Source organism: Eleutherodactylus coqui, chromosome 7 (genome assembly GCF_035609145.1).
Source record: "Eleutherodactylus coqui strain aEleCoq1 chromosome 7, aEleCoq1.hap1, whole genome shotgun sequence".
NCBI lineage: Eukaryota > Metazoa > Chordata > Amphibia > Anura > Eleutherodactylidae > Eleutherodactylus > Eleutherodactylus coqui.
The window spans coordinates 60,564,480-60,590,537 of NC_089843.1; the positions used below are offsets into that span (position 1 = coordinate 60,564,480).

Below are 26,058 nucleotides of genomic sequence, written 5' to 3' on the forward strand. Positions count from 1 at the left end.
CAAAGGAAAAAGGAAAACCATAACGATTTTCATTTTTTGGCAATTGTCTCATTTTAAAAACTGTTTTTTTCATACAGCAGACAGATGAATGAAGACTTTTACCCCAAAATGGATACCCCTGCTTGTCCTGTGTTCAGCAAAACCCCCTTTGTAGCCCCAATCTACTTATAGGATAGATGGCTAGGCCTGCAATGGAGGAACAATTGTGCAGAGAAAAAAATTGACTCCCTAAAAAAATAGCACCCTTAACCTTTTTGTCATTCCCTGAATCTTAGAAAAAAAGTAATAATGTAAGCAGTGTGATATGTCTAAAAACGGGTAATTATTGAGGCTTGGTTGGGATGGTCTCTATGTCGCGGATATCCACGATAAAATAGAACATACTGCGGTTTTCTGCAAGTGGATTACGTAATTCTCAGCGGAATTGTGTAATCCAATGCATTTGAGTGATATGCATATTACCGTTGATCAAACACATGAAGAATTCGCAATTCCTATCCGGTCATGTGAGACCGGCCTAAGTAGATCGCTACCTTTTTATCACGTGACCATGAACCACTTAACGAGGCCACCAGTCACTGATCCAGGCACCGGAAGCAAGGAGATTTTAAATTTCCCTGGCCCTCCGCAGCTCCTGCACTTGCGTCCGCCTTTTTGCCGACGGGTGCATGCGCCAAAGCTGGGGAAAGGTCCACAGATAAAGTTCCCATTGGGGGACATCGCCGGAGGCCTTAGGCAAGTAATTTCACCTCCCCTCACAAATCTGATTGGAGACGGGAGCTGTAACTTTTCCTTTTTTTTCCCCACTTTTACATGATTGACGTTATCCATTGGATAACGGTGATCACTTGACTAGGGACCGCATACCACGGTCCCCAGTGAAATCTCTAGACTCTCAGCTACGTTTGGTAGCCAGGAGCAGGGAGATTTTAAATTTCACAGACAGTCCTCGGCTTTTGCACCTGCGTCCGCCATTTTGCCGATGGGCGCAATGCGCAGACACCGGAGTAAGGTCCGTGGATAAATCCAGGGGCCTTAGGTACATAATTGCATCTCCCCTCATGGATATGAGAAATTTAAGCAGCCGTAAAACACATTAGTATGTTTGTCTGGCCCTGCCATTTTTAGATTGTTCAGATGACCAAATACTAATGTGTATGGGGAACCTTAAGAGCAGAAGGTAAAAAAAGAAGCAGTTACAACAGAATAGGTTCCATTTATACCTCTCTTTGTCTAAGGGTAGGCAAGATACTTGGGGTGGAGCCAAGCAGGGGATGTGAACAGATGTGTGGGACCAGAGCTCCACTAACAACTACTCGCCAGACCATCCTGTAACCAGGCTTACAGTGAGGGTGATCAATGAGTGGAACAGGTTAGCACAAGAGTAGTAATGGAAGTGTTCAAACATAGGCTGGACAGACATTTGTCTAGGATGAGACCCTGGAGGTCCTTCCAACTCTACCATTCTATGAATATTTGTTCACTCAATAAATGGATGGCTCAAAAACACCAGAGCAGCAGCCACCAGAATGGCTCATGGAGGGGGTCCTAAATATAGGATGCCCATGTATGATGGTCACGCAGTCTAAAAGGGTTTATGGGCAGGGATTGGATTTATGAAACAACCCTTTTAAGCGCAAACACGTCACCCAATTATATAATCGTATTGGGAATGGGTCACATACAAACCTGTAAATCTTCATTCTTACCACACTACATAGTTACTGGGGGAAGGGGGGGGGGGGATTGGTTCATGCAGCCAACATTTGCAACCTAATGTAAGCTTTATAGACCTGATGAAGGAAAAGTGTTATACAGCATCTACATCTGAAGAACGCAGAATTACAGCAAGTTATTTTCTTTATTTTGATTTTCCAGCAATAAATACAACGTGCACAAGAAGAAACCTGTGGCCTAAATGGAAGGCATAAAAAAATATCTGTCATATAAAACACTAAGACATACTTAAGGTGCATCGTCCTTCCAGTCGCACTTGGAAAAGTCTCCTAAAGAGTAAAGGGTTTTGTGGGGTCAACCTGAACATTGCCAGAATGCCAGGCTTGAAATAATACCCGCTGATCACTTCCACACGTGTTCAGATAGAATGAATCCTCACATTCCAGCAGAATATTCATCCATCTGGAGGCAGTAGAGGTGTCAGCAGTCATCAACACCAAAGATGCATAGAGACAATCTACTAGTCTGGGCGCTTGCATATTTGCAATAAATCTTACTAAAACTCAATGTTCCATGTATAAAACACCCCAATGACTAAAGATATAAAAACGATTACAAAAAGTGTTTTCTATACAGATTTGCAGGAGGTCGATACATAGAGGTTATTTGCGTAGATATCTCAAGGTCAAAAAATGATAGTTAATAGTCTGCACTGATCTGCAGCCACAGCACTGCTGACTCTACCTCGGTTTTTTATTTCTCATACTCGCCTCGCTTTGTCCATACGGGCTTTTCTTAGATCCAGCTCTTTGCACTGCCAATGTGTCAAGTGGGCAGTCCCCATCCACTAACTGTCAATAAGTGACACGAGACTAACAGTCTGATGTAACCCATTGACAGCGAGCGGTGGGTACCGCTTACCTGACAACACTGGATCTAAGAAGAGCCCATTCAGGAAAGTATGGGAGCAAAAAAAAAAAAAAAGAGGAGTGCGGCGTAATCAGCGGGGACGCAGCTGTAGATCTATGCATCCAGCTCTGCTGACTATCCAAAGCAGGTCCCCTTTAACGCCTTAGTGATGAGCCTTATTTTTGCCTACTTGGTAAAAATAACAACACCTTTCTTATGTGATCAGCACGATTACGGCGTTACCAAGTTTATAAAGTTTAGTTTTTTTTTTTTTTACTACTTTAGCACAATAAAAACACATCTTTAAAGAAAAGCAATTGATTCTGCATTGTTGCATTCTAAGACCCGTAACATTTTCATTTTTCCGGTGGTGGGGCGATGAGGGGGCTTGTTTTTTGAGAGAAGAGTTGTAGTTTTTATTGGTACCATTTTGAGGTACATGTGACCTTTGGATTGCTTTTAATTGCATTTTCTGGGAGGTGAGCAAAAGAAAACATTAGCAGCTTTTTTTTTCTTTTACTCATGGTAAATGTTGTAAAAATAATTTTTAAAAAACTCTTCATTGCCTGTGTCGTTACAAACGTGGAAATACCCATTATGTGTTGCTTTAAAAAAAATTGGAGGGGGTATTTTATCTCTTTTAAAAAGGGATTTAGTGGGGAAAAATGTGTATTTTTTTTTAAGTAAACTTTATTGAACTTTTGACACTTTTAGTGTGTGAAGGGCACTTGAAGATCCAACTGATCGATCACTAGGATAGTACACTGCGTTACTTATCTGCTGCATTCTACTGAGCCTTTGACACGACTTGCGATTTCCAAATACTTGTTCATGTTCAAAGGGGTATTCTGGGATTATTTTTGTCCATTGATAATCGACAAGTCATCAATAGATGGTTGTTGGGGACAAACACTTGAATATGGTGTGCTGTGCTGTCAGCCTGCTCACTTCATGTATGTTGTTGGGGACCCGCCTCACAAATTCCTGCTGATCAGTCAATTCCCGTTTCCGCTATGTTCATGGTCAGCAAAGGAATCAACCAGGACTGAACATAGCGCAGCAGCACAGGCTGGTACCGAATTCAACAGGAGCTTTGCCTGCAATACTAACCCGGGACGCAGCACTATGGTCAGTGCTTTCTGCAGTGACAGCGGTGCAGGAATCTTTTCATCGGTGGGGTACCGATGAGCTGTGTCCAGTTTTGCAGTACATCCCCATGCAAGTGAAGAACTGAACTGCAATATCTGACAAAAGTCACGACAAAAAGTGGTGAGGTTCATGGGAATGCTTTTTGCTTTGGCGTTGCTGTGTAATGCTGTTTTTTCTATATTGTGCATCTATAGGGGTGGCTTCCTTCATCTTCCTCATTTGCCCATGGCTGTTTTTAATCAGAAGTATGGCTGGATCCTACTTGCCCCGAGTTCACTTTGTAGGCCTATAAGCCCAGAAGAGGCAGGTCTTTTACAGTTGGGGTCTCATCTGTAGAGGTCCCCTTATCAGGGCAGATGGGCTCTCACAATTTGATCAAAACACGCACCAAGAACCTCACATTCATAAGTGCAACAGTAATTAATTGGGAGTGCTGCTGCTTCTTCCTGCATAAGAATGTATGAGATATGGCCTGACGTGGGGGAAGGACAAAGAAACATCATCAGGTCATGACAGTATAAATATATAATACATACAGTATGAAACAAATGCATCTAGAACTGTAGTACTGTAAATGCTGGCGACACTATAGGAACATGAAATTGATACATGCAAAAAAGTATCTTAAAAGACATTGTAGGTAGTGCAGTGTGGAACACTTTATGGAGCCGGAAGACCAATATATGCTTCATGGTTTCGGCTATACTGCAGCATCGTCCTGCGATAGAAAACTAGGTGTTTGCAGCAATTTATCTATAAGGCGCCTAAACATTCCAGTATTGTACATAATGCAGAAGTATGTAAGGCACATTCCAGCAATACCAGAGACCTGAGGAGCATCTTCTTGTCACTCCACTTCAATACTTGAAGAAATATATATATATACACACTGACCCAAATAAGAAACAAATTGCAGCAATCATTGTAATACTAAAATCAACCCCTTGCACATAATAGCCCAATTCTAGAAGATGTCACTTGGATAAAAAAAAAAGTCGAACTGGACCAAGACCCCAAACTACACTGAAAGGGTTAATGTGAGAATCATATGGAAATACACAGTGATAAAACAATTCTCAAACAGTTTAAGTACATTACTATGCAGGTTTTGATACGGTTCCAAAAAAAAAGTGCAAGTGAATCTACAGAAATATTGCTGAAATCTAAAATGCATTGTGATCAGAGCTTAAAGGCTGCGGACCCCTTTGGGCTGATAATTATTCTTGCAATAAGGCTTAAACATTTTTAAACGTTTGTTTTCTGCAGCTTCTACATATCACTGTATATAGACACTGCAGTCCAAGACTCAATAGGAGATCCATCAGTGTGCTCGGCTAAAAGTACCTTTACACAGACTGATAGTCACCCATAACAGCTTACTTTGGCGACTATCAGCCCGTGTACACACGGCCCCCGACAGGGCACTGAGTGAGAAGTCACTCATTAGTCATCAGTCATTTCAGTCAGCTGAAACAGAACGACTAATGAGTGACTTTTTGCTCAATCTCTGCCCGTTTGCAGTGATTGGAGGCAGGTGGCCAGAAGAGATCTCTGCTTAGCCTTCATTCTTCAACAGGCTATTGCTGTTGTGTGAAAGCAAGGAGCGATGGTCGCTGGGTTGCCCGTTGGGCACTTATGGGCCCGACAGTCATAACTTGTAAAAGGTACCTTTAGGGTGCCATTACACTGAGCGATGTATCGTTCTCACGAGCCAACGGTGACAGTTCGCTCGCTCAGCCTGTTTATACAGGGAGATAAATAGTTTACTTGTAAATGGTTCACATTGACTGTAGTAGTGAATTTGAACTGACCAATCTGTTCACACGCAACGATGTGGAAACGAGTGAACAATGATTTGTATGCCTGTATAAAATGGATGATGAATGAGAGAACTAATTCATTGGCTGCGATTACAATGAACGATTATCGTTAACATTTGAACAATCCAGGGATTATTTTTTGGAACGATAATGATTCCTTATGAAAGCACCCATGGTTGTGGTCATAAATTACCTGATAAAACGTGCAAAAGTGAAGAAATAAGGACTGTGCCAGTCCAGCACACTGACGGATCTCCTACGGAGACTAAGACTGCAGTGCCTGTATACAGTGATATGTAGAAGCTGCAGACAACAAGCTGTGCAACATTTTAAAACAAACACTAATTGTCAGCCCTAAATACATGCACTTAAGTGAACACCCTCCCTCCTCCCCCCAAAGGGGTCCATAGCTTCTAAAGTGCATCAACAGTAAATACAGACATTTTAAAGCTAATATTAAGGGGATTGTCTTCTTTTTGCAAACCCGTTTTGTTAAGCGCGCCCTGAATGATGAGCCGATCACAGCTTGTTCTGCTGCTGGAATCTACAGCAATCAACTGCGATCAGTGGAGAAATACAGCAGCAAGGTTTTCATTTTCCTGCAGCGCCACCTCAGGAGAAATAAGACATTACACAGCACCATTAAAAAAAATCCAATGGGCTTTAAGTGAAACACATGGACGTGCCAGGACCTCCACTGTCAGAAAAATTCTCTAACTGTTTCTTAACTCCAGTCCTCAGGTCCCTCAACAGGTCATGTTTTCAGGATATCCTATAGTAAGAACCCCTGTGGCAATGTCTGAGGCACCGACAACAATTACATCACCTGTGCAATACTGAGGAAATCCTGAAAACATCATCTGTTAGGGGTCCCTGAGAACTGGAGTTGGGTGAACACTGCTCTAACTGATAGAGGAACTGACTGGGGGAACAACTGGTAATTCAGAATTCTCTAATGTTTGATAATGGGTTTTCTAAACCAGACAAACCCTTTAAAAATGATAAAATGGGTACCAGTGGCAAACACTAGAACGCCCCCTTGTGGCAGTAATGTCGCCTAATGACTGCATCAGTCAAGTAAAAAGCGGTTTCTGCTCACAGTGATGAGTTTGGCAAAGAGCAGTAAGATGGATAATGACCCCCTTACACTCCAGTAACTGATCCAAGCAAATGTGACTAATAGGTGTTCCTCTCGCCCTCCTCCTTTCGCCATTTTAGGTAACCTTCCAGGTAGGGGAGATAAAATTCATATGATTGCATAATATGGAGCAACATAACACTGAGCAGTGGAGAGGTCATGTAAAACACCATGAAACCCTTGAGATGAGGTTGGCTTATCCTTCATTCCACCATTCACTATATACGCCTAGTTGTTGGTTCCTAATCACATGCCTCTCGCAGTGCAGAATATAATATCCCTAACATGAATATCATGTCGGACATCAGTCTATGGTAGAAGGGAGCATCAGTTGTGCCACACCGGTCACTTCTTGTTCCCTTTTAAACACTGTAAAGCCCGAACCCGTGCCGTACACAGACCAGCGGCCTTCTTCCTTTGGCCACTATCATACGTTATAGTTTCTGTACTCCGAATCCTTTGGAGACTGCATGCACGGCGCCTCCTCATCTTCTTTCGTTGGTTTGCTGCCATCTGCTGGAACTGCATGGAATAGTGTATTGTCAGTATTTGGTAAAAACCAGCGTTTAATGGCACTTGAACGCTCTCCGGGGGGCATTACATCTAGCTGCTTAGCCCTCTGCTGCGGAGTTGGAAACAATGTTCCTTGAAATACTCGGAATGCAAATCTGTATGGAATAGAAATGAGAAGAAGAATTAAAATACAGTTTTCTACACTTCTGCGTTACAAAAGATACAGAATTAAACATAAATATGAGGGGATAGAGATGAGAAGACTAATTAATCTATAGGCTTGCGGTTTAGGCTCCGTTCACATAATTTTTCTCTAAATTTAGAGAATGCGCTTGGAAAGCCAAGTCTATCCATAAGGCCCAACTGATCCGACGCTTGCAGAGAGTGGAATACGTTGGTTAATAACATTTTATATAATGGGATCCTGAGGGACACATATGCCAATTTATGCTACACAGTAGTGAAGGTTCGAGTACTGGGGAGCATTTCAGTATGAACATGAAGTTACGCGACTGCGGCAGGTGGGATTACACAGTGCAGACATGTAATGGTATGTTCACAATTAGTGTAAACGCTGCAGGTTTCCCATGCAGAAAATCTGCAGCATTTCCAGTACAAACCATGCGGCCAAGATTAAAAAAAATATATAATAGTTTATCCGTCAGTGGGGGTCTGCCGATCAGCTGTCTGAAGAGGCACTGGCACGCCCCTTTCATAAACCTGTGATGTCACGCTCATCGGTCACATGGCCTGAGAGCAGCTCAGTCCCGTTCAAGTGAATGGGATTGAGCTGCTTTACAAGGCGCAGCCGTTGTATAATGTACTGCGCTGTGCATGGGATAGACTGAAGTGGGTGCTGCGCTTACCTCAGTGCCATCGTCGCTTCAATCAGCAGGAGTCATAAGCGATAGACCCCCACCGAAAAACTATTCATGACCTATCCTGAGGATACATCATCAATAGTTACATTCCGGAAAACCCCTGTAGGCAGGTATAGATGCATTCATCAGACTAGTCACATACCTTGGTAGAAGTGCAACAACTACTGACATCACACACACAAGATAAAACATTGGGTCCGCCATGTGCGTCTGCATCATCCAGTATGGGTTTGCAGGTGGCATACAGTTCAGACATATGGCATCCACAGCCAAGGTAAAGATGAAGTAGGCAGCGATGCTGAGAACCAGAACCGTCCAGTGAATCCAGGTCTGAAATACACAACACAGAAAAGTTTACTACATGTGGGATTGTCTCATTTGAAAAGGTAACTAACAAGCTTAAAAGGAGCCCCGAGACCTGAAGGGAATCGATCACCCAGATTATTTTTATTAATTAAAGCCAGATAATTAATCACATTCCAATCTAATCTGTTTTCGGACTGTAGATTTTTTATTCCATTGTCTGCACTGCAAACAGTGTTTAGAGATCCGCTTTACAGCAGCTTTATGGACCAGAGAAACATTTAGTGTGCAGATGAATCACTGACGTCTATGGGAGAGTGTTGTGATCATGCTTTTGTGACATGTGCAGGGAGGGGGAGGTGGTGAGGTGTAACCATAATCTATTGTGAATGGTGGATCCCATGTTATCTAATATATAGGTGTCACCTTTCATTGTAATCATGCATGTGATAAGACAACTACTGAGAAGTTGGGAACTTTTGAAGTACGAGGACATAAGCAGGTGGTGCAAGTTCTGCAATCAGCTCCTTTGTTCTTGCATGGGCTGTCAGTATGAATACAATGTAACCGGCGCTCCTGTGCAGAACACAGCTTGAGGTCCCTGCTATCTACTCTCCGGCTGAACGATGGATTTTAAGCTCACCTTAAAATCATCGCTCAGCCGAAGAGTAAACGTTGAGAGCGTTTACATGCAACCATTATCGCTCATATGCAATTGATTGAACAAGTTCAGAGCAATAATCGTTGCGTATAAATGGGACCTTAGAGAACACTAGCAGTTGTTACATTACTACTTCTTCTGTTATCAGCCAGAAGTATGAAGCATATTATAGATTTATTATAAACAAAACAATCTATGCACATGAAATGTATCCACTGTACACTAAGTCGCCCTGTCCACGGCCATGATGGAATATCGCTAGCGATATTCTGCCGCAGGGGGGGGGGGAGGGGGGAGCACTGACAGGTCTCCGCGATGAGCCTATCTAATAGATAAGCTCACCGCGGAGAATCGTGGCAAATGACAGCATGCTGCCATTTCAATCCCGCGAGCAGAGAAGCGCTACGCTTTTCATCATCGCCCTTGTGTTTAATTTGTTGCAGTTTGTGCGCCGTAGATGGCGGAAAGTTGTTTTTTTTCCATTTCTCTACACTTAAAAAAAAATTGTAAATTTTTCATTTCGTTATATGGTACATTGAATGAAAAATACAACTGGTCTCGCAAAAAACAAACCCTCATACAGCTAGATTGGTGAAGAAATAAAGGAGTTACGATTTTTATTTTTTTATTTTTTTTAAAGGGAGGAGGGAAAAACAAAAATGGAAAAAAAACTAAAAACCTTCGTCACTAAGAGATTATTAGAATTCTCCTTACAAAAGTGGGAATATTCCAAAAAGGAATTCAAATTCACCAGGGTTTCCTGTCAAATCCATTAGCAGAATGCAAGATGTAGCGGTAGTTTGTGGCAGCCTGTATTGTGTATATGGGGTAGCAGTACCACCAGACTGCTGTAATGTGCACATCTGTGAATAGTATCTGGTCTACTCCAGTGTCTGTCCATTTCAGTGCTGGATTGGAGACAGCTAGAGAGGTGCCATTGCCCCGGGGTCTCCACCACCCTCCTCAGGATATGTCACAGCCAGTATAATACCCTTTTAACACAGGACGATTCTCATTTGCCCTAGCGAATGAACTGGCGACGTCGTCCCCCGTTTGTTCGTGCTTGGGTCATCTGTTTAGACTGCGCAATTTTCTTTAAGAATGGCGCAGTTCTCGCTCACTCATCGTTCACACTGCTATGTGAACAGTCAGGGTTTAAGCTGCCCAACAAGTGAATGAGTCGCGCTGGTTTTTATGCCGGCTAAAACTGAATGACGAAAGCGAACCTCAGGAGTCTTTGTTTGTTGTTCAGTCGTTGCCTGCATTTAAACTAAACAATCATTCAGATTCGCTCGTGTTAACTATTTTCTGAAAAATAATCGTTCCGTTTAATCTAAGCATTAAGGTGCGCTGACGCGTACTGTATTTAATTTGCTGCAGATTTTCCCACAGCTGAAAAAATAATCTGCGCCAAATGGTGCCAATTTGGTGCGGACTTTTAAGCTGCCACAAAAATCTCCAGCAAATGTCTGAATGCCCCAATGTGACACCAAAACCCTTACCTGGCCGTTCTACAAGCTCTGCTGGAGGCATATGAGGTTATTAGGACATTGTGTGGTTCTATGGGCAATTAAAATATTCCTTTACAGTGAATTAGGTCAACAATGACCATATATTATCCATTGTGGCTATTACAAAACACTGTTAAACAGCATAACCAAGGGGGGGGGGAAAAAAAAAAAAAAGTTTAAATGGGTTTTCCAGAACTGAACTATTGATGACATATCAAAATAGGTCATTAATAGTTAATTGGCAGGAGTCCACTGCCTGGAGCCCCTGCCGATCAGCTGATCACTGGACCATACAGAGCCGATGTGCTGTAAACCCATGGCTCCTATGGATAGGGGATAATTTGCCGATCTTCCCTCATAGGGACATCAGTATGAAGGGAGCACAGGCCATATATGTGCGGTCAGCGCTCTATTCAGTTCCATGTGGCTGACTGAACTACCTGAGAAGGTGCCGCTTGGGTATCTCTGTTGTCCAATTGAAAGTGAATAGAGCACTAGTGCGTGTATACAACCATCACTCCATTAAGTCTTCTACGTGCTATGGGGGGTGCAGTAACCTGCAATGAGGATGACGGCGGAAACTGAAACACTGATCCGAGATCAGCGGGGGTCTCCGCAGTGAGACTCCCACCAATCAGCAATTAACCCCCTATACTACGGATAGGGAATAACTTTGTATCTTGGTACAACCCTTTTAAAGGGGGTTTCAGAGATCTGAAAAAACCTCTTTAATTATGTTCAGTTACAAGTAGAAATCCCACAGGAGACTGAATTTTTCCCCTCCCCCCTATAATCATATGCTTGGTAGGGTCTTAACTAAACTTACATTCTAAGAGGAAAAGAAGCTAAAAACTATGAGATGAAAGCAGCTCAAACCCATAGCCGCTGACTAGTCTTGCGGAGCCCAGCTCTTGTCGGACTTACCATGCTCTTACTTTCAATCAGCAGATGTAGCAAAATCACAAACAATGTTGCCGTTATTATGAAATTTCCAAAAGAATAGATGTCCATTCCTGAGCCGAAGTAAGTCTATGGAACAGACAGATAGAAGTGAGCATCATACATGGCCCGTATGGTGGAACACACTGTAGATACCAGAGGGCCATAGTCCCCTCATGTGCTGCCATATGATGCTGCGGTAGAACACCGTAACATGGAGATGTATCCAGTAAATTGCTCTGGAAGCACGGGCTATCACCCATCTTTTAATAGAATTCTATCACAAACCTTATTATTTACCCAAATATACCCATGAACGAGGGGGGGGGGGGGGGGGGGGAGGTCGCCTACAATGCCCAACACTCATTACTGCATCTCAGGTAATCGACAGAAAATAATCCCTATTATGAACATATCAGTAGCGAGGTTCATGCTGTAAGTCATATTGAGACTGACAGCCATTATCCTCTTTTGAAATGCAGCCTAAAACACAAATTTAGAAAAGTGGTTGTCCTATTTAAAAAAATAAAAATTAAAAAATTAAAAGCAGTCCATGACCTAAAATAAAAAAAAGCAAGAAAACTCATCTCTCCTCTTCCCGCGGTAAGTGGAGCAACACCTCCAATGGCTTTACCGGTCTGTGTTTACATTGGAAGTCAGGTGACTGCTGCATCACCATCCCACACTCGTGGCATCACGGTGCCCAGGATGTGAGCACCAATGCCAGGAGAATGGATGGTGACGCGGCGGTGGCCTTGGATTGGCTACAACGGTCACCTGACTTCTACTGCAAGCACAGACTGGGAGAGGAGCAGTATCCGTTGGACTGATTACTGAGGGGAGAAGAAGCAAGAGCATTGCTTCTTTTGTGTTCCTCAGTCATGGTCAGTTAAAAAGGTTTTTTTCCCTCTTATAAGAATAGGACAACCCCTTTCATCTCGTTTCATTAACATTGCAGTGAAGATTTTATGGAGAAAAGAAAAAAAAACGTATGGTAATTAATGAATCCCAAAAAGTGAATGAGGCCGAACTGTGCTACTTACAAAATAAGGGATGAAGAAGCATGCCAGACTTTGATAGAAAGCATCGAGTATGGTCACCCAAAACGTTGACTTCTTGTATGCCTGTAGAGTTGAAGACAGAACATTAATATATTAAGGCTGGATCTTATTTTCAGTAATTGAAGCATGTGGATGCTGGAGATTTTATGCTAGCAGTGATTGAGGAGACCACTGCCTGCTCTTAAGACTACAACACAATGATCACTCCCTACAGATTACATTTGAACCTATGACGGAGGAGGATTGATGTCTGTTAATAGCGAGGGCCGTTCCTGAAGTCTGTAGAAGCACAGATGTACTTCTCATCCACGTGCAGTCGGTGTCTGCAACTGACTGCGCACAGATTCAGTACAGTCAATAGGGCTACTCAGACATGATTTTACGTGGACCGATGTTCTGTGCAAAAAAGAAAAAAACCTCACAGCTTGCCCCATTCTGGTCTGTTTTCTCAAATGACAGTCGCCCACTCTAATCAATGGGAATATGAGCCTGTTGTATATGCTGCGGGAACTACTTGTGTTATACAGCCAACACCTACCTGCAGGGGCTGGGATGAGAGAGAATGCCAACCCTGATCATTTAACACCTCAGATACTGCGGTCAATAATGACCTTGGCATCTAAGCCATTAGAAAGAAAGTTCATCCTCTGTTAATTTATAAAAGTCCACACCCCCATGTGTCTATGGGTGCTTATGGGTTATTATGGCGGTTGGGGGCCCTCCAGAGACAAAAAAAAAAAAAAGATTAGGCATTCGTTTTTCAAAAATATTTTTGTAAATTGTTTTAAGAAAAAAAAAAAAAAAAAGGAAAAATTTAAAGGTAAAAATGAACCCTTTCCCCCTTGGTTATGAGAAAAGAAAAAAACCAATGTACGGAGCTGTCAAAACCAGACATGTAGCGGGATCTAAATCTGCATGAATTTCTGAGCCAAAATCTGCAGCACAAAGTATATTGTGGATTTTAGTGCTGATCTGCACCAAAGTTCGCAACGTGTGACCGCACCCTACAAACTTTAATTTGGTAAAAAGGTAATAAAATAAAATGGAAAGCATAGAAATATAGCATTGTCTTATGTGCACTGACCCACAGAATAAGGTTAACATGTCATGTTTACTCCGTAACAAAACCAAAAACACAATGGCACAATTGTGTTTATTAATTCCCCATGCACATTTAATTCAATATCTTCTATTGTACTAAATGGTGCCATTAAAACACATCGCTAGGTTGATGGAAAAATAAAACCAAAAAAAGGTGGTCCTTGGAAGGTGGGAGTAAAAAAAAACAAAAAAAAAACCCCATTATTGGCATTGACAGGAAGGGGTTAGAACGTTAAAGGGTTTCTCCTATTTTAGGCTGTTTTCAGTCAGCTCCATACATTGTGTTGTGGCCTGATTGGTACTGTAGTCCCATAGGATTCAGCCTGCTGTACTAACTTAGGCCACCATGCAATGTACGGAGCTGTCTGAAAACAGTTAGAAGAACCCCTTGAAGGAATTAACACAGAAAGTACATTAAAGGATATAACTTTAATGAGTTGGAGGTATTTTCTGGTTTCTTCAGGTCTTTATTATACAGTGGATAATTTATTTGAAGTCCTACGAAGAAATAACTTTCAACAAGATAAAAATTATACCAAATACATAAAACTGGCCTGTGCTTTAAACTTCATTCTTTAAAGGGCTTCTTCACATGCGGGCGTTTTAGTCCCGTTAAGCAGCCATGATAATCACAGCTGCATAACGGGAGGAAACAAAACCATTAATTTCAATTGGTTCGTTTTCATTAGTGGTATTGTTGCCCCATAATTGTAAGGCCGGGAAAATATATAGTTGGCAAACTTATTGCACCGCTTGCCAGAGACTGCACGCAGGGCCCTCTCTGCCGGCACGCACCGCTGTCAGCTGCTCACTTCTGTAGTCAATACCGGACAGGGGCTGTAGCTCCCCTGCCAGTATTCACTCAGCGGCACTGATCCCAGGGCACACTGACGTCAGTGTGCAGCCGGGATCCACCTTCCCCGATCTCACCTACTTGGTTCCGCGAGAGCAGGGGACGAGGCATCCAGCAGCACACTGATGTCACAGTGTGCACCTGCGATCAGCGCCAGCAGCAGTGCCGAGCAGAGAAGGAAAGGGTAAATTTATAGGTCTCAGGGGAGGCGCTATCACTACTGGGGCTGATATAGGGGATACTATTAGTAATAAAGTCCCCTATGTTGGCCACAGTAGCAATAGCATTACCGCTGGGGGCCGCTCTGGGGGATGTCACCATTACCGCCGGGGGCCGCTCTGGGGGATGTCACCATTACTGCCGGGGTATTTTTGCATGTGGCGGAAATGCTGTAGAATGCCCTCAGCAGAAATTTCCGTTGCAAATTCTGCAGCATTTCCGCATCCAAAAAACGGTCAAAATCTGCTCCCTGTCTATTTTGAAACAGCCCTGTCCTTTTTAGAATGACGGCGAGAGAATCATACGTTGTGATAAGCCCCGCCCCCTTACGTGTTGGCACTTTGCGATAAATAAGTGGGTTTTAGGTTGCAGTTTAGGCACTGTGTCTAAAAGGTTCGCCATCACTGCCATCATGCACACTAGCATGGAGTCTGAAAAGAAAAAAAATAAAAGCCTGTTCATGCGCAGCTACGCCCTTTAGTGGCAAGCATAGCCGCATATACACCCTAAGGATGTAGCAAGCAATAAAGACATTTGCCTATCCAGAGATCTTCTTACCTCTGATGTCTGCCCAGATTTGTAGAGCTCTGGCAATGCTAGGAGGGTGTCTGCAGACACATCTTTATCAAGGACGCCGTAGATTACTGGTGGCACAGATGTAAAAATCAGATTGAAGAGAATTAACATCCAAACATCCACCATTGACGTTCCGGCGAAGCCGCAGAAGAACTGGTACCAGAACAGAAGGCTCACGAACATCTGTGGGGAGGTAACATTAATCATTATAATGTATCACAACCAATATGGCTGCATTTTCCTGCCGTCACCAAGAGAAATGGCTGCAACACTAGAGGAGAAAAATGTCAACTATGTACCCAAAATGCTTCTATATTGCTAACATATATTAACCCTTCCCAATCCACTGTCTGACCTCTGAAGACATTATGATTTAAGGTTGTAAAGCTCAGATGTTGGAAGACATCTGTTGGGGTTCTCTTACTGTATACTGTATATTGCCAGCCTATAATGTGTCCCCTCATGCAGTACTGGCTTTATTCAGCAGATAGCCCCGCTGTATAACAGCAGAAAAAGAGTAAGCCCCCTAAGGAAAACCAGGATACAAAGTGGATTGGAAAGGGTTAGTAATTCAGGTGTAAATCCTCTACGACAGGGGTGTCAAACTCATTTTCACGGAGGGCCACATCAAGCTTGTGGTGACCTTCAAAGGGCCGACTGCAAGACAGTATACCAAGGGCCTGTTCACACAAGCATATTTGCGTACATAATACGCAGTGAATAGAAGCCATTGACTTCAATGAGCTCATTCACATGCTGTATATTTTCGCACAGCATGACCTATTTTGTTGTGTACTACGCACCCCGATGGGCCATTGAAGTGAATGGGCCGCACAAATACATGGTGAACGTGCAGGAAACCTGTGTATTCACTGCATATTTGTGAACCATCTGCGTTCTTTTTTGTGTGCCCAAATATGCAGGCATAAGCGATTTTCGATTGCAAATACGCAGCGTACTTGTGCGACCGAAATAGGATTACGCCAGTGTGAACGAGCTCTAATAGTAACCCTTATAGTGATCGCAGTAGTAATAGTGAATCTTATAGTAGCCCCAGTAAAAATATTGACCCACACAGTAGGCCAATTGGTAATAACGACCCCCCACAGTGGCCTCAATAGTAGCAGGGTACCCCACAGTGGCCCCAGTAGTAATAGCGACCCCAGTAATAATCCCCTCAGTTGTAATAACCCCACAGCAATATTATCCCTGTCAGTAATATTACCCCCCCCCCCCCCGGCAGCCGCCACCATTACCCGCTGTAACAGCGCGATTACCAGCGGAGAGCTGCGACACCCTAGCTGGTAATCGCTACAGTGGTGAGCAGCTGTCGGCACACCGCAGGCCACAGAAAATGAGGCAACGGGCCGGATTCGGCCCGCGGGCCTTGTGTTTGACACGTGCTCTACGAGTCACACAATTAGGGTATTTGTAGCAGTTTCCTTCATTACTTAGCTTGTGGAACGGAGTGTAGTTGCGCATGAAAGGGTCTTTTCTTTTTTCTAGAGTATTTAAACTCTGCACTATAATGCGCGAGTTTGAATTAAACAGCAGGAAGACAAGTCCTGCCCCATCTTTTCTCACTCATACCATTAAAGGGTGAGAATAATGCGAATGAAAATGAAACCATTAAAAATCAATGGCTTCGTTTCATCACGGCCGCATAATGGGACTAAATCACACACATCTGAAGCTGCCCTAAAGGCCTATTTACATGAAGCGATGATCGCTCAAAAATCGCTAAAAAGCGATCGTTTCAGTGATTATTGTTGCGTCTAAACGTGAGGCCATCATGCACTGCTAGCTAATCATTAAATTCAAGCTAGCCTAAAAATCGTCCTGCGGTCTTGACCGCATTCTGAGTTATCTGTGGGTAGTGCTGATAGTATTGTTTCAGCTTTTTAACGCTTCGGAGAACAAAGGAGCTGGATGCAGATAAGAGCCCTCCAGCTATTAACTGCTTTCAGCTAAAGGCTTCATTCGCACACTTAATTGCTGAGTAACTACTTAACAGTTTATGCAAAATGATCGCTCAAAGCGGTCACTCAAACTGTCGTTTCAGTGATCATCATGCTGTGTAAATGGGCCTTAAGACACGGCTTACTCTGCTGCTGCAGATTTCAGCTCCATAACCCGCAGTGTATATATGCAGACTTTGGTGCAGAATTTCTTAGGTCTTTTAGAAATATTCTGCACATGTGAAAGGTCCCTTAGTAGGCCAGGACACACAGGCGGAGCTCTGCAGATGGTCGGCCAGCGCCTGACCTCCTTATATCGTTCGCAGACTAGCATGTGGAGTCTCCAATCAGCAGAGGTCCACTTGCTTTTTGTGGTGGAGCAATGCCGTATGTACTGGAACACTTACGGTATGTTCCCATGGCTTTTTTCTTCTGGATTACGCCTCTAAAAAGACTGTGGCAGAAATCCCCGACTTAGGGCTTCTACCCACTAGCATTTTTTTTCCATGACACTTTCTATCTAATGTTACAATCGCATAAAAAAAATTGCAATTTATACAAAAATCGCAAAAGCACAAACCTGTGATTTTTGTGATGCGATTTTAACATTAGAAAGTCCCATTAAAAAAAAAGTGATATTGCGTTTAAATAAAAAAAAAAATGTAAAAACCCCCCAAAAAACACAACGTTAGTGAGTAGAAGCCCTAAGTCGCGAATCCACAAGTGAATTCAGCCCTATCGATGAGCAAAATCCACAGGTGGAATCTCCAACACGGATGCACGTGGAATCCCCAGAAAATTCCACCTTTGGGTTTTGTCTAAAATGACTACATACGCACGTGGATTTGTGGCAGAACATGCCGCAGAAATTAGCTAATTTTCATTGTGATTTTTTTGAAGCAAAATCCGTGCAGAAAACTGGTCACATTTCACATACAGTGTATTTTCCTCAGCGGATTGTGGCGTGGAATTTGGCACATATTTCACCCCCCCCTAAAAAAGGGGCGACATCTGCAACATAAGTTGACATGCTGTGGTGTTAAAAACCGAACACAGGTGAATTTCCACTATAGATTATTTTCAGTGAACAGGTTTTCTCAAAATCCCATACACTTTGCTGCTTCTGTAACGCACTAAGTTTTGCGCAGCCATTTCTGCTGAGGATGATCCGCACTGTATCCGCCAGAAGTGAACATACCCCTAGGCCCAATACCCACAGGCGGATTTGATTTGTGGAATCCGTGCGTGGCACCTGTGCGTGAGAGCTGCAAATCAAGCCTCCCATAGGAAAGCATCGTGTGTCCGCACTTCATTTAACATCCGCGGATTTGTTTTTAATTGTTTTGTGGATGTTACGCGTGGATAATAAATCACAGCATGCTCCATTTTACCACGGATCCCGAAGGGATGTGCTCCATTCATCTCTATCTCCTGCAAGCAGTATAACAATCAACTTAGTAATGACTCGCAGTGCATCCGTTGCGCCGCGCATGCCGTGGACACGAGGCCTTACAGTTGGGATATTCTGCTTACTAAGCACAAAGGAAGGTGACGACCATCGCAGGAATCTGCTGACAATTTGCTGCCAACGCCTGCAGCCATCAGACGAGGTTAAAAAGATCTGATACCGAAGCCAAGTACTATAAAAAGCTTATTAAACTAGTAGGACGCACCCAGATACCTGCAAAGGAATGATGTAACACCCAAGACAGGCAGCCTCGTAAATAATGCGCCTACATGGCACAAGACAGAAGTCACCCCGCTGTCCTAGGTCAACTCCAAAAAAGAAGTCTGTTCAGTCAATGTTATGCAGGTTATAACAAAGCACGTGGACAGCTTGGGGCGGATTTTTAAATTTTTTTTATTGGTTTACTCATCCAGGAGTGAAGCGCACTGCGGGAAAAGTAAAGTGGTGACTGACTGACTGATCTGTATAAACAACCGGTCTGAAGTTTATTTAACCCCTTAATGACGTGCCATCACCCCTCCCCCCCATCTTTATTTTTTCCTCCCCCCTTTAAAAAATAATAATTAAAAAAAAAATAAAATAAAAAAAAATCTAAACTCCTTTATTTGATCCAATGGTGTCGCTGTATGAGGGCTCGTTTTTTGCGGGACGAGTTGTAGTTTTCAATGGTGCTATTTAATGTACCATAAAATATGCTGAAAATTTTTTTTAAAATTCAAAGTGGAGTAAAAAAAAGAAGAAAAAAAAAAAGACATTCCGCCACTTCCATGCGCCTTCCACGGCGTACAAACTGCAAAAATGACATGACAACTTTATTCTATGCGTCAGTACGATTACTACGATACCAAACTTGTAGTTTTTTTTTTTGCTGTAGTACTTGTATTTTTTTCCAAAGACATTTAATTTTTTTTTATAATTTTCCGCGGCATCTTCTGCGCGCAATAACTTTTTTATTTTTCTGTCGACGTAGTTGTGTGAGCTCATTTTTTGCGGGACGTCCTGTAGTTTACGTTGGTACCATTTTGAAATACATACAACTTTTTGACCGCTTTTTATTTAATTTTTTTCTGGGAGACAGGGTGACTGAAAAATGCTTTTTGTTCCCCACTTCTGACTGTTCCCGACATCCCTTCTGAAAAGTTGCCAAGACACAGACAGATCACAGCTGTCCTCTCACTAGTCATCACATGTGCACAGAAGCGATGTACATGTATATAAGAATCAGATTTATGGAAAAAGAATAAAAAACACCAACAAAAGGTCATACAGACAGTAGGCCGCTGTTCACACAGATTGTTGACATGGATTCTACACTGAAACCTGCATCAATTTGCTATCCTATTGAGTTCAACAGGGATCTGCATTACAGTTTGGATGGTGTAGATTTTTCACCCCATAGATTTGAAATCTTATTTAAAACAGAAAAAAATTGACCCATTCATTCTGGGTGCTCAGAAAAGAAAAATTTGATTAGCACCACTGAAAAGGGCAAATCTGTGTGTGGATCCACTGCATCCTCAGATAAAAATCCATGCCAGAAAGCAGCTGTAAAGCCCCATTTACACACAACAATTAAGCGCTCCAAAATTCGTTCAAACGATGGCCTTTGAGCAATAATTGTTGTGTGTAAACGCTTTTATCTTTCACTCTTCGGCTAAACAATGATTTTTAGAAAAGCATAAAATCCATCACTCAGCCAGAGAGAGATAACAGGTACTGTTTATGAAAAACGATTGCCAGAACTATAATTCTTTCAGTCGTTTGAAAGATTGTCTTTGCGTGTAAACGAGCCTTAAGTGCACCGATTTATGAAGCAAATTTTCATTGAAATTGCATGTGTGGATGATGCACTACAGTTTTTGGTATGTACTTTGTTAAAATTGAGGTCCAGCATATGTGCAAAACAATTAGTTGAGCCTGCCTATATAGAGGCTAGACAGTCTGCTCACAGGCCACATCATGGCTGCCCGATATTTGAACAGGTCAATGAATGACATCAGAAATGTCATCTATGTTACCTGTCGATTACAGAGAGGATGGCCACAGAAAGGATTAATCTTGATTTTTATGAGGCGCACTGGCATTACTGGCTGTATTGGGAAGGGGGGGGGGGGGGGGGGGGACACAAAAAAATGTGCCACACTCTATAATTCAGTTTTTCCTACATTTTATTGGTTTCACCAGCTCCAAGCTAGTGACAGGTTCCTTCTAAAGGCAACCTGTCACCAGCTATGAGCACCATAAATGAAGCTATAGTGCTCATATGGCAGATCGCAATGAGTCCGGTAACATCGGGTGCAAAAATGGCATAAACTAAGCTGAGAGGTGGTATAAAGTTAGACAAAAATGTCTAATGATGTGCCAGAATTCCCATCAAGCAGTAACTGGGATGAATCTTACACATTTTCAGACTGTCTGTTCTAATTAGACAGTATTTGGTAAATCTGTCCCAACAAGTGTGGCAGAAAAGCTGATATTTACTTACCAAATTTTTGTAAAAAAAGTACAGGATCATATTTGCCAGTCGTGTGTAGCACCAATGACCGTGGACGAGCAGCAGCTTCCTCAGGTGCTTAAAGTGGGACACCGCATAATCACTGGACATCACTGCCTGCAAGTCAGAAACAAGGCCAGAAACATCAGAGCTCTCCCCGGGGTCCGCCCAACAACTTAGCCAAAGGGCCAACTAAAGACTAATTTCTGCCTCATCATTCGAGTCCCCATTTTTCCACAATATGGACGTGTTCCACTAATATAAAATAGTGCACAATATGTACTAATTAACATGTCATCTAAGCTTCACAGGATCTGTTCTAACTTCAAAACTGTTGGAAAAACAGACATATTACACTTTAGGAACAGAACTGGTATGGCAAGTCATATTCGCGATGGCTCTTCAACTTATAAAGGTAGACTGAAGGTCCCACCCAGTGCTTTAAGATCAAAACCTGGTGGACCAAGGAAGCCTGTCCACAGGGAATGATCACGCTCTGTAAAGCTTTCCATAGGGTTGCTATAGAAAGCACAGCGCCGGCGTCCACGAGCGCAGAATCATAGCGATTTTCCAGTTGCGGGATTTAAAGGGGTTGTCCCGCGGAAGCAAGTGGGTCTATACACTTCTGTATGGCCATATTAATGCACTTTGCAATATACATCGTGCATTAAATATGAGCCATACAGAAGTTATACACTTACCTGCTCCGATGCTGGCGAGCACGCCGGAGCAGCCCCATTGAACAAAGCAGAAGACCGCACAGCGCGTCTAAAGGAAGGAGAAGACCGCGTTAGTCGGCGCCATGGCGACGAGGACGCCAGCACCAGAGCAGGTAAGTGTATAACTTCTGTATGGCTCATATTTAATGCACGATGTATATTACAAAGTGCATTAATATGGCCATACAGAAGTGTATAACCCCACTTGCTGCCGCGGGACAACCCCTTTAAATCGCGGCATGCTGTGATTGTCGCGATTCTCCGCAGTGAGCCTATTAGATAGGCTCATCTTGGAGACGTGTCAGCGCTGCCCCCTCCTCCCCAGTGGCGGAATATCACTAGCGATATTCCGCCTCAGTCCTGGATAGGGGGCCTAAAACACTGAGGGTCCCAAAAGGAGTGAAGCTGATCCTCCTTGTACGGCACCTCCTTCTTGACCTCTGTTACCTGTCCTGTTTCTGCCACCTCCCATCATTCTATCTGAAGTTTTTGATGGATGCTCAGTAGGTACATTTAGGACCTTCTTAATCAGCTCAATAAGGGCTCCTTAAAAAGGTGTTTTTCCAGGACTCAATGGGAGATCCGTCAGTGTGCTGGAGTGACTGGCTTGGCTTTTATCTCTTCTGCATTTTTTATTATCCGATTTATGAACAGAACTGTACATACAATTTAGTATACAACAGATCGTCTTTTTATGAGCGCCTCACAATGACCTTTGAGTACCTGCATGCCCTCTTGTCCAGAAATGCCAACACCAACATCAGCAACTTGAATCATGCTCACATCGTTGGCACCGTCACCTTGAGGGGAGAGAAAAACAAACTGCATATACAGTAGTGTCTTAGGGCATGTGACTTGCGGCTAATTAGAGACAGGCATTGCAAAAGTTTACAATACACAACAGGATTATCTGCCGGAGGTAACTTTGTATCCGTAAAAAACTTATTGGCCTTAATATTTTCATTATTGCCACATTCCATTCCAGTTGTTAAACCACATCAGAAACTCAATTGTTATCATGCAAGTATACAAACAATTACAGTTTCATCAAAAGCAAAAGGTAAATAAAAAACTGCAAATACAGATCATGTGACAACAAACCACGTCCACAAAAAGGTAGGTTGTAGAGCAATAAAAGGATGTCAATCTTAGAGACGGGGTGCAAAGCAGCTGAACCCCTTTAGAGTAACAATTCAATTTCGGTTTTGAGGGCAGATTGCACATAGGAGAACAGCCATCAAGGGGACAACTTGTTCCTACTAATGTGACAATAATGGTTTCCTTGTCGCCAAAGTAGGAAGTGATTTGTGCAAGAGTAAAGGCCGATTTAGACAACGATTTTCGCTCAAAAAAACAAAAACCGCTCAAAGCCATCTTTTGAGCGATAATCGTTGTGTGTAACTGCACTGACATCGTACAGTTTTCGTTATGCCGTCGCTCATCTTTCAGCGTGCTGAAAGATCAGCGATCAGTTATCAAGGATTCACAGCGGGATACAGCCGATACTATTGTTTCAGCTGTATCCTGCTCCCTGAATACAGGCTGGGTATGAAGAACACGGCTGTCCAGCTCTGTTCGCCATACCCGGCTCGGAGCGCTCGGCTGTATAACAGCCAGGCGCTCTGAGCAGGGAACAGCTGGATGAAGAAGACAAGCGGAGCCACTCCGCTTGTCTTCTGCATTCTCCGCTCAGAGCGCTCTGCTGTATAACAGCCGGGCACTCAGAGCGGAGAACAGCTGGATGCAGAAGGTAAGCAGGGCGAGCCTGCTTGTTTTCTGCATCTGCCACTCAGCTGTATAACAGCCGGGCGCTCCAAGCAGAGAACAGCTGGATGTAGAAGACAAGTGGCCCTGCTTGTCTTCTGCATCCTCCTGCTTGGAGCGCAAGGTGATCGCTCAACGTTTGATCACCTTGCGCTGTAAAAAGCACACAAGGATTATCGCACAAAAGATTTTTTGAGTGATAATTGTTGTGTCTAAACCAGGCCCTAGGTGCAGCTTTGGTTAATACTACAGGCTGGTTATAGCTACACAATCCATAAAATGATGTCCAGTTTGGATATACATAGCTTTTAATGTGACTTACACTGTCTATTAACCCATTAATGACCTTACAATGTACATATACGTTATGCTGACATGGGGTGGGCATGGGGTTTGCTCGGCTTCCTCCTGAAACAGCTGTTCTTGTAGCTAGCTCCAATGACAGCCCTGGAAATTCCTTTTAAATGGCCATCTTTTACTGATCGGCTGGAGTCCACTGCTTAAATCCAACCATGGCATCTAAGCCGTTGACAAAAAGTTGGGGCAACTAATTGCAACACGATCGCATGGATTAATGGCCATTAAGCCCTGTCAGGGCTTCATAGGCTAACTTAGAGAAATAAAATATACTGCAAAACAGGATTATTGCAGGAAATTTGATTGCATGTTGTTCATATTCCCTTGCTGCATTTTTCTTTTGCAAACAGCTGATTGGCTAGGGAAATGAGACTTGGCTCCCCCCTGCTTAGATAATGCTTATATGTTCAAAGATGTGTTTCAGAAATTTTTTTTAAATATTATACGAGTAACTTTTTTTTTTTTACGTAAAAACAAAAAACAAAAAGAAAACAACTTTCCTGATTTAACAAAAAAACAAACATAATAAACTGGTATTCCCACAACCATAGAAGTCCACGCTATGAACAGTGTAAAAAAATATGCTACAAATGTGTTCTTTTTTAATCAACTGTTTCCAAAAAGTAAGTAAATGAATGTATGCACAAGATACAAAGTAATAAGCCATACCTGCACCAAATTGGTACCGATAAAAACTACAGCTCATTCCACAAACAAACAAGCCCTCACATAACCCCATCAACTGGAAACAAAAGTTCTGGGGCTCAGAAGATGGTAGTAGAAAGCAATTTAAAACAAAGTTTTTTTTATCGTAAAACCTTAACAAATCTAGAAATGTGAATGAATTTCCCAGTCACATGTTTGTTACTAACCAATAGCAAGAGTCATCACTTTCAGGCTGTTCCGGACCAGCTTCACCACTTGGCTCTTCTGCAGTGGAGTCGCTCTACAGCATATGACGGCTCTGCAATGCTGAGTGATGTAGAGGAACTTCTTCTCCAGGGTTTCTTGCAGTGCAAAATCCAGACTCTTCCCATCGATTATCAAAGCAAAATCAACATTTTCTTTCTCAAAAGAGGAATTATGTGAGGTCTCTTCTTTTGTAAGAGCATTATTGGATATCTGATGCCTTTCTATGTCCTCTATGATGCGATCTACCAAAACCTCACATGATGCCTATTAACAATACAGAGGAGGAATTAAAGACAGCCAATCATTCAAAGAAAGGCCAAATCTAAAATATAAAGCCAGCCCTAATCCTGAAAGGCTTCAGACACATTACTGCTATTACCTATACATTATACTCACCCTTTCTTGTCTGGTGATTGAGAAGATTTTGTAAGTATCTTCTAAGAGTTGACAAGAATAAGCGATGTTGACTGCAGTCTCTTCCTTGTCCCCAGTAAGCATCCATATTTTGATACCAGCTTTTCTTAGTGACTCTATGGTCTCCGGGACTCCTTCTTGAAGACGGTCTTCTATTCCAGTAGCTCCTGAAATAGAGGATACTAGCAATAGAGTTGTGCAAAAAAAAAATACAACAGGCTCTAGAAAAATGTAATGTTATTTCTTTCAATTTTCATCTTAGTTCACACGCAGCGGATTTGGTACAGGTTTGCTGAAGTGGACCATTCAATGTTAAGGGTGAAATGTGCTTTCCATCCGCAACAAATGGTGTGGATTTTGATGCAAATCTGCATTAAAATGCTCTGTAAATGCACCCTACAAGTACAGTGTTGATTTTGCTGTGGATCCGTGTCAAAATTCGCATCCAACAAGCAGCTTTGGGCACGAAACCACAACAAAATCAGCAGTGGATTTTTAAAGGGCTTGTACAAGAATTCGCTTACATTGCCCATCCATAGGATAGGTGATAAATGTATGGTCTGAGTTTCAGAACAGGGTCCCTAGTACCCCCTCCTACCTACTGCACCCTACACAATGCGGAGGAGACTGGCGTGATTGCCGCGCATGCCCAGTGCCATTC

General features: G+C 42.8%; 1 protein-coding gene across 1 annotated transcript in view; it reads right to left on the bottom strand.

The window, feature by feature from the left end:
• Positions 1–1,842: 1,842 nt before the first annotated feature.
• The window catches only part of ATP10D (ATPase phospholipid transporting 10D (putative)), an 84,931-nt gene continuing 60,715 nt past the window's right edge, over positions 1,843–26,058 (bottom strand). Inside the window, exons 15-23 of the mRNA XM_066573120.1 lie at positions 25,380–25,564; positions 24,944–25,247; positions 22,674–22,750; positions 21,223–21,348; positions 15,294–15,494; positions 12,545–12,625; positions 11,487–11,591; positions 8,230–8,417; positions 1,843–7,361 (exon numbers count right to left, since the gene is read on the bottom strand). Of these exons, the coding sequence (XP_066429217.1) occupies positions 7,121–7,361; positions 8,230–8,417; positions 11,487–11,591; positions 12,545–12,625; positions 15,294–15,494; positions 21,223–21,348; positions 22,674–22,750; positions 24,944–25,247; positions 25,380–25,564 (1,508 nt within the window). The 3' untranslated portion in view covers positions 1,843–7,120. The remainder of the gene's footprint in view (positions 7,362–8,229; positions 8,418–11,486; positions 11,592–12,544; positions 12,626–15,293; positions 15,495–21,222; positions 21,349–22,673; positions 22,751–24,943; positions 25,248–25,379; positions 25,565–26,058) is intronic.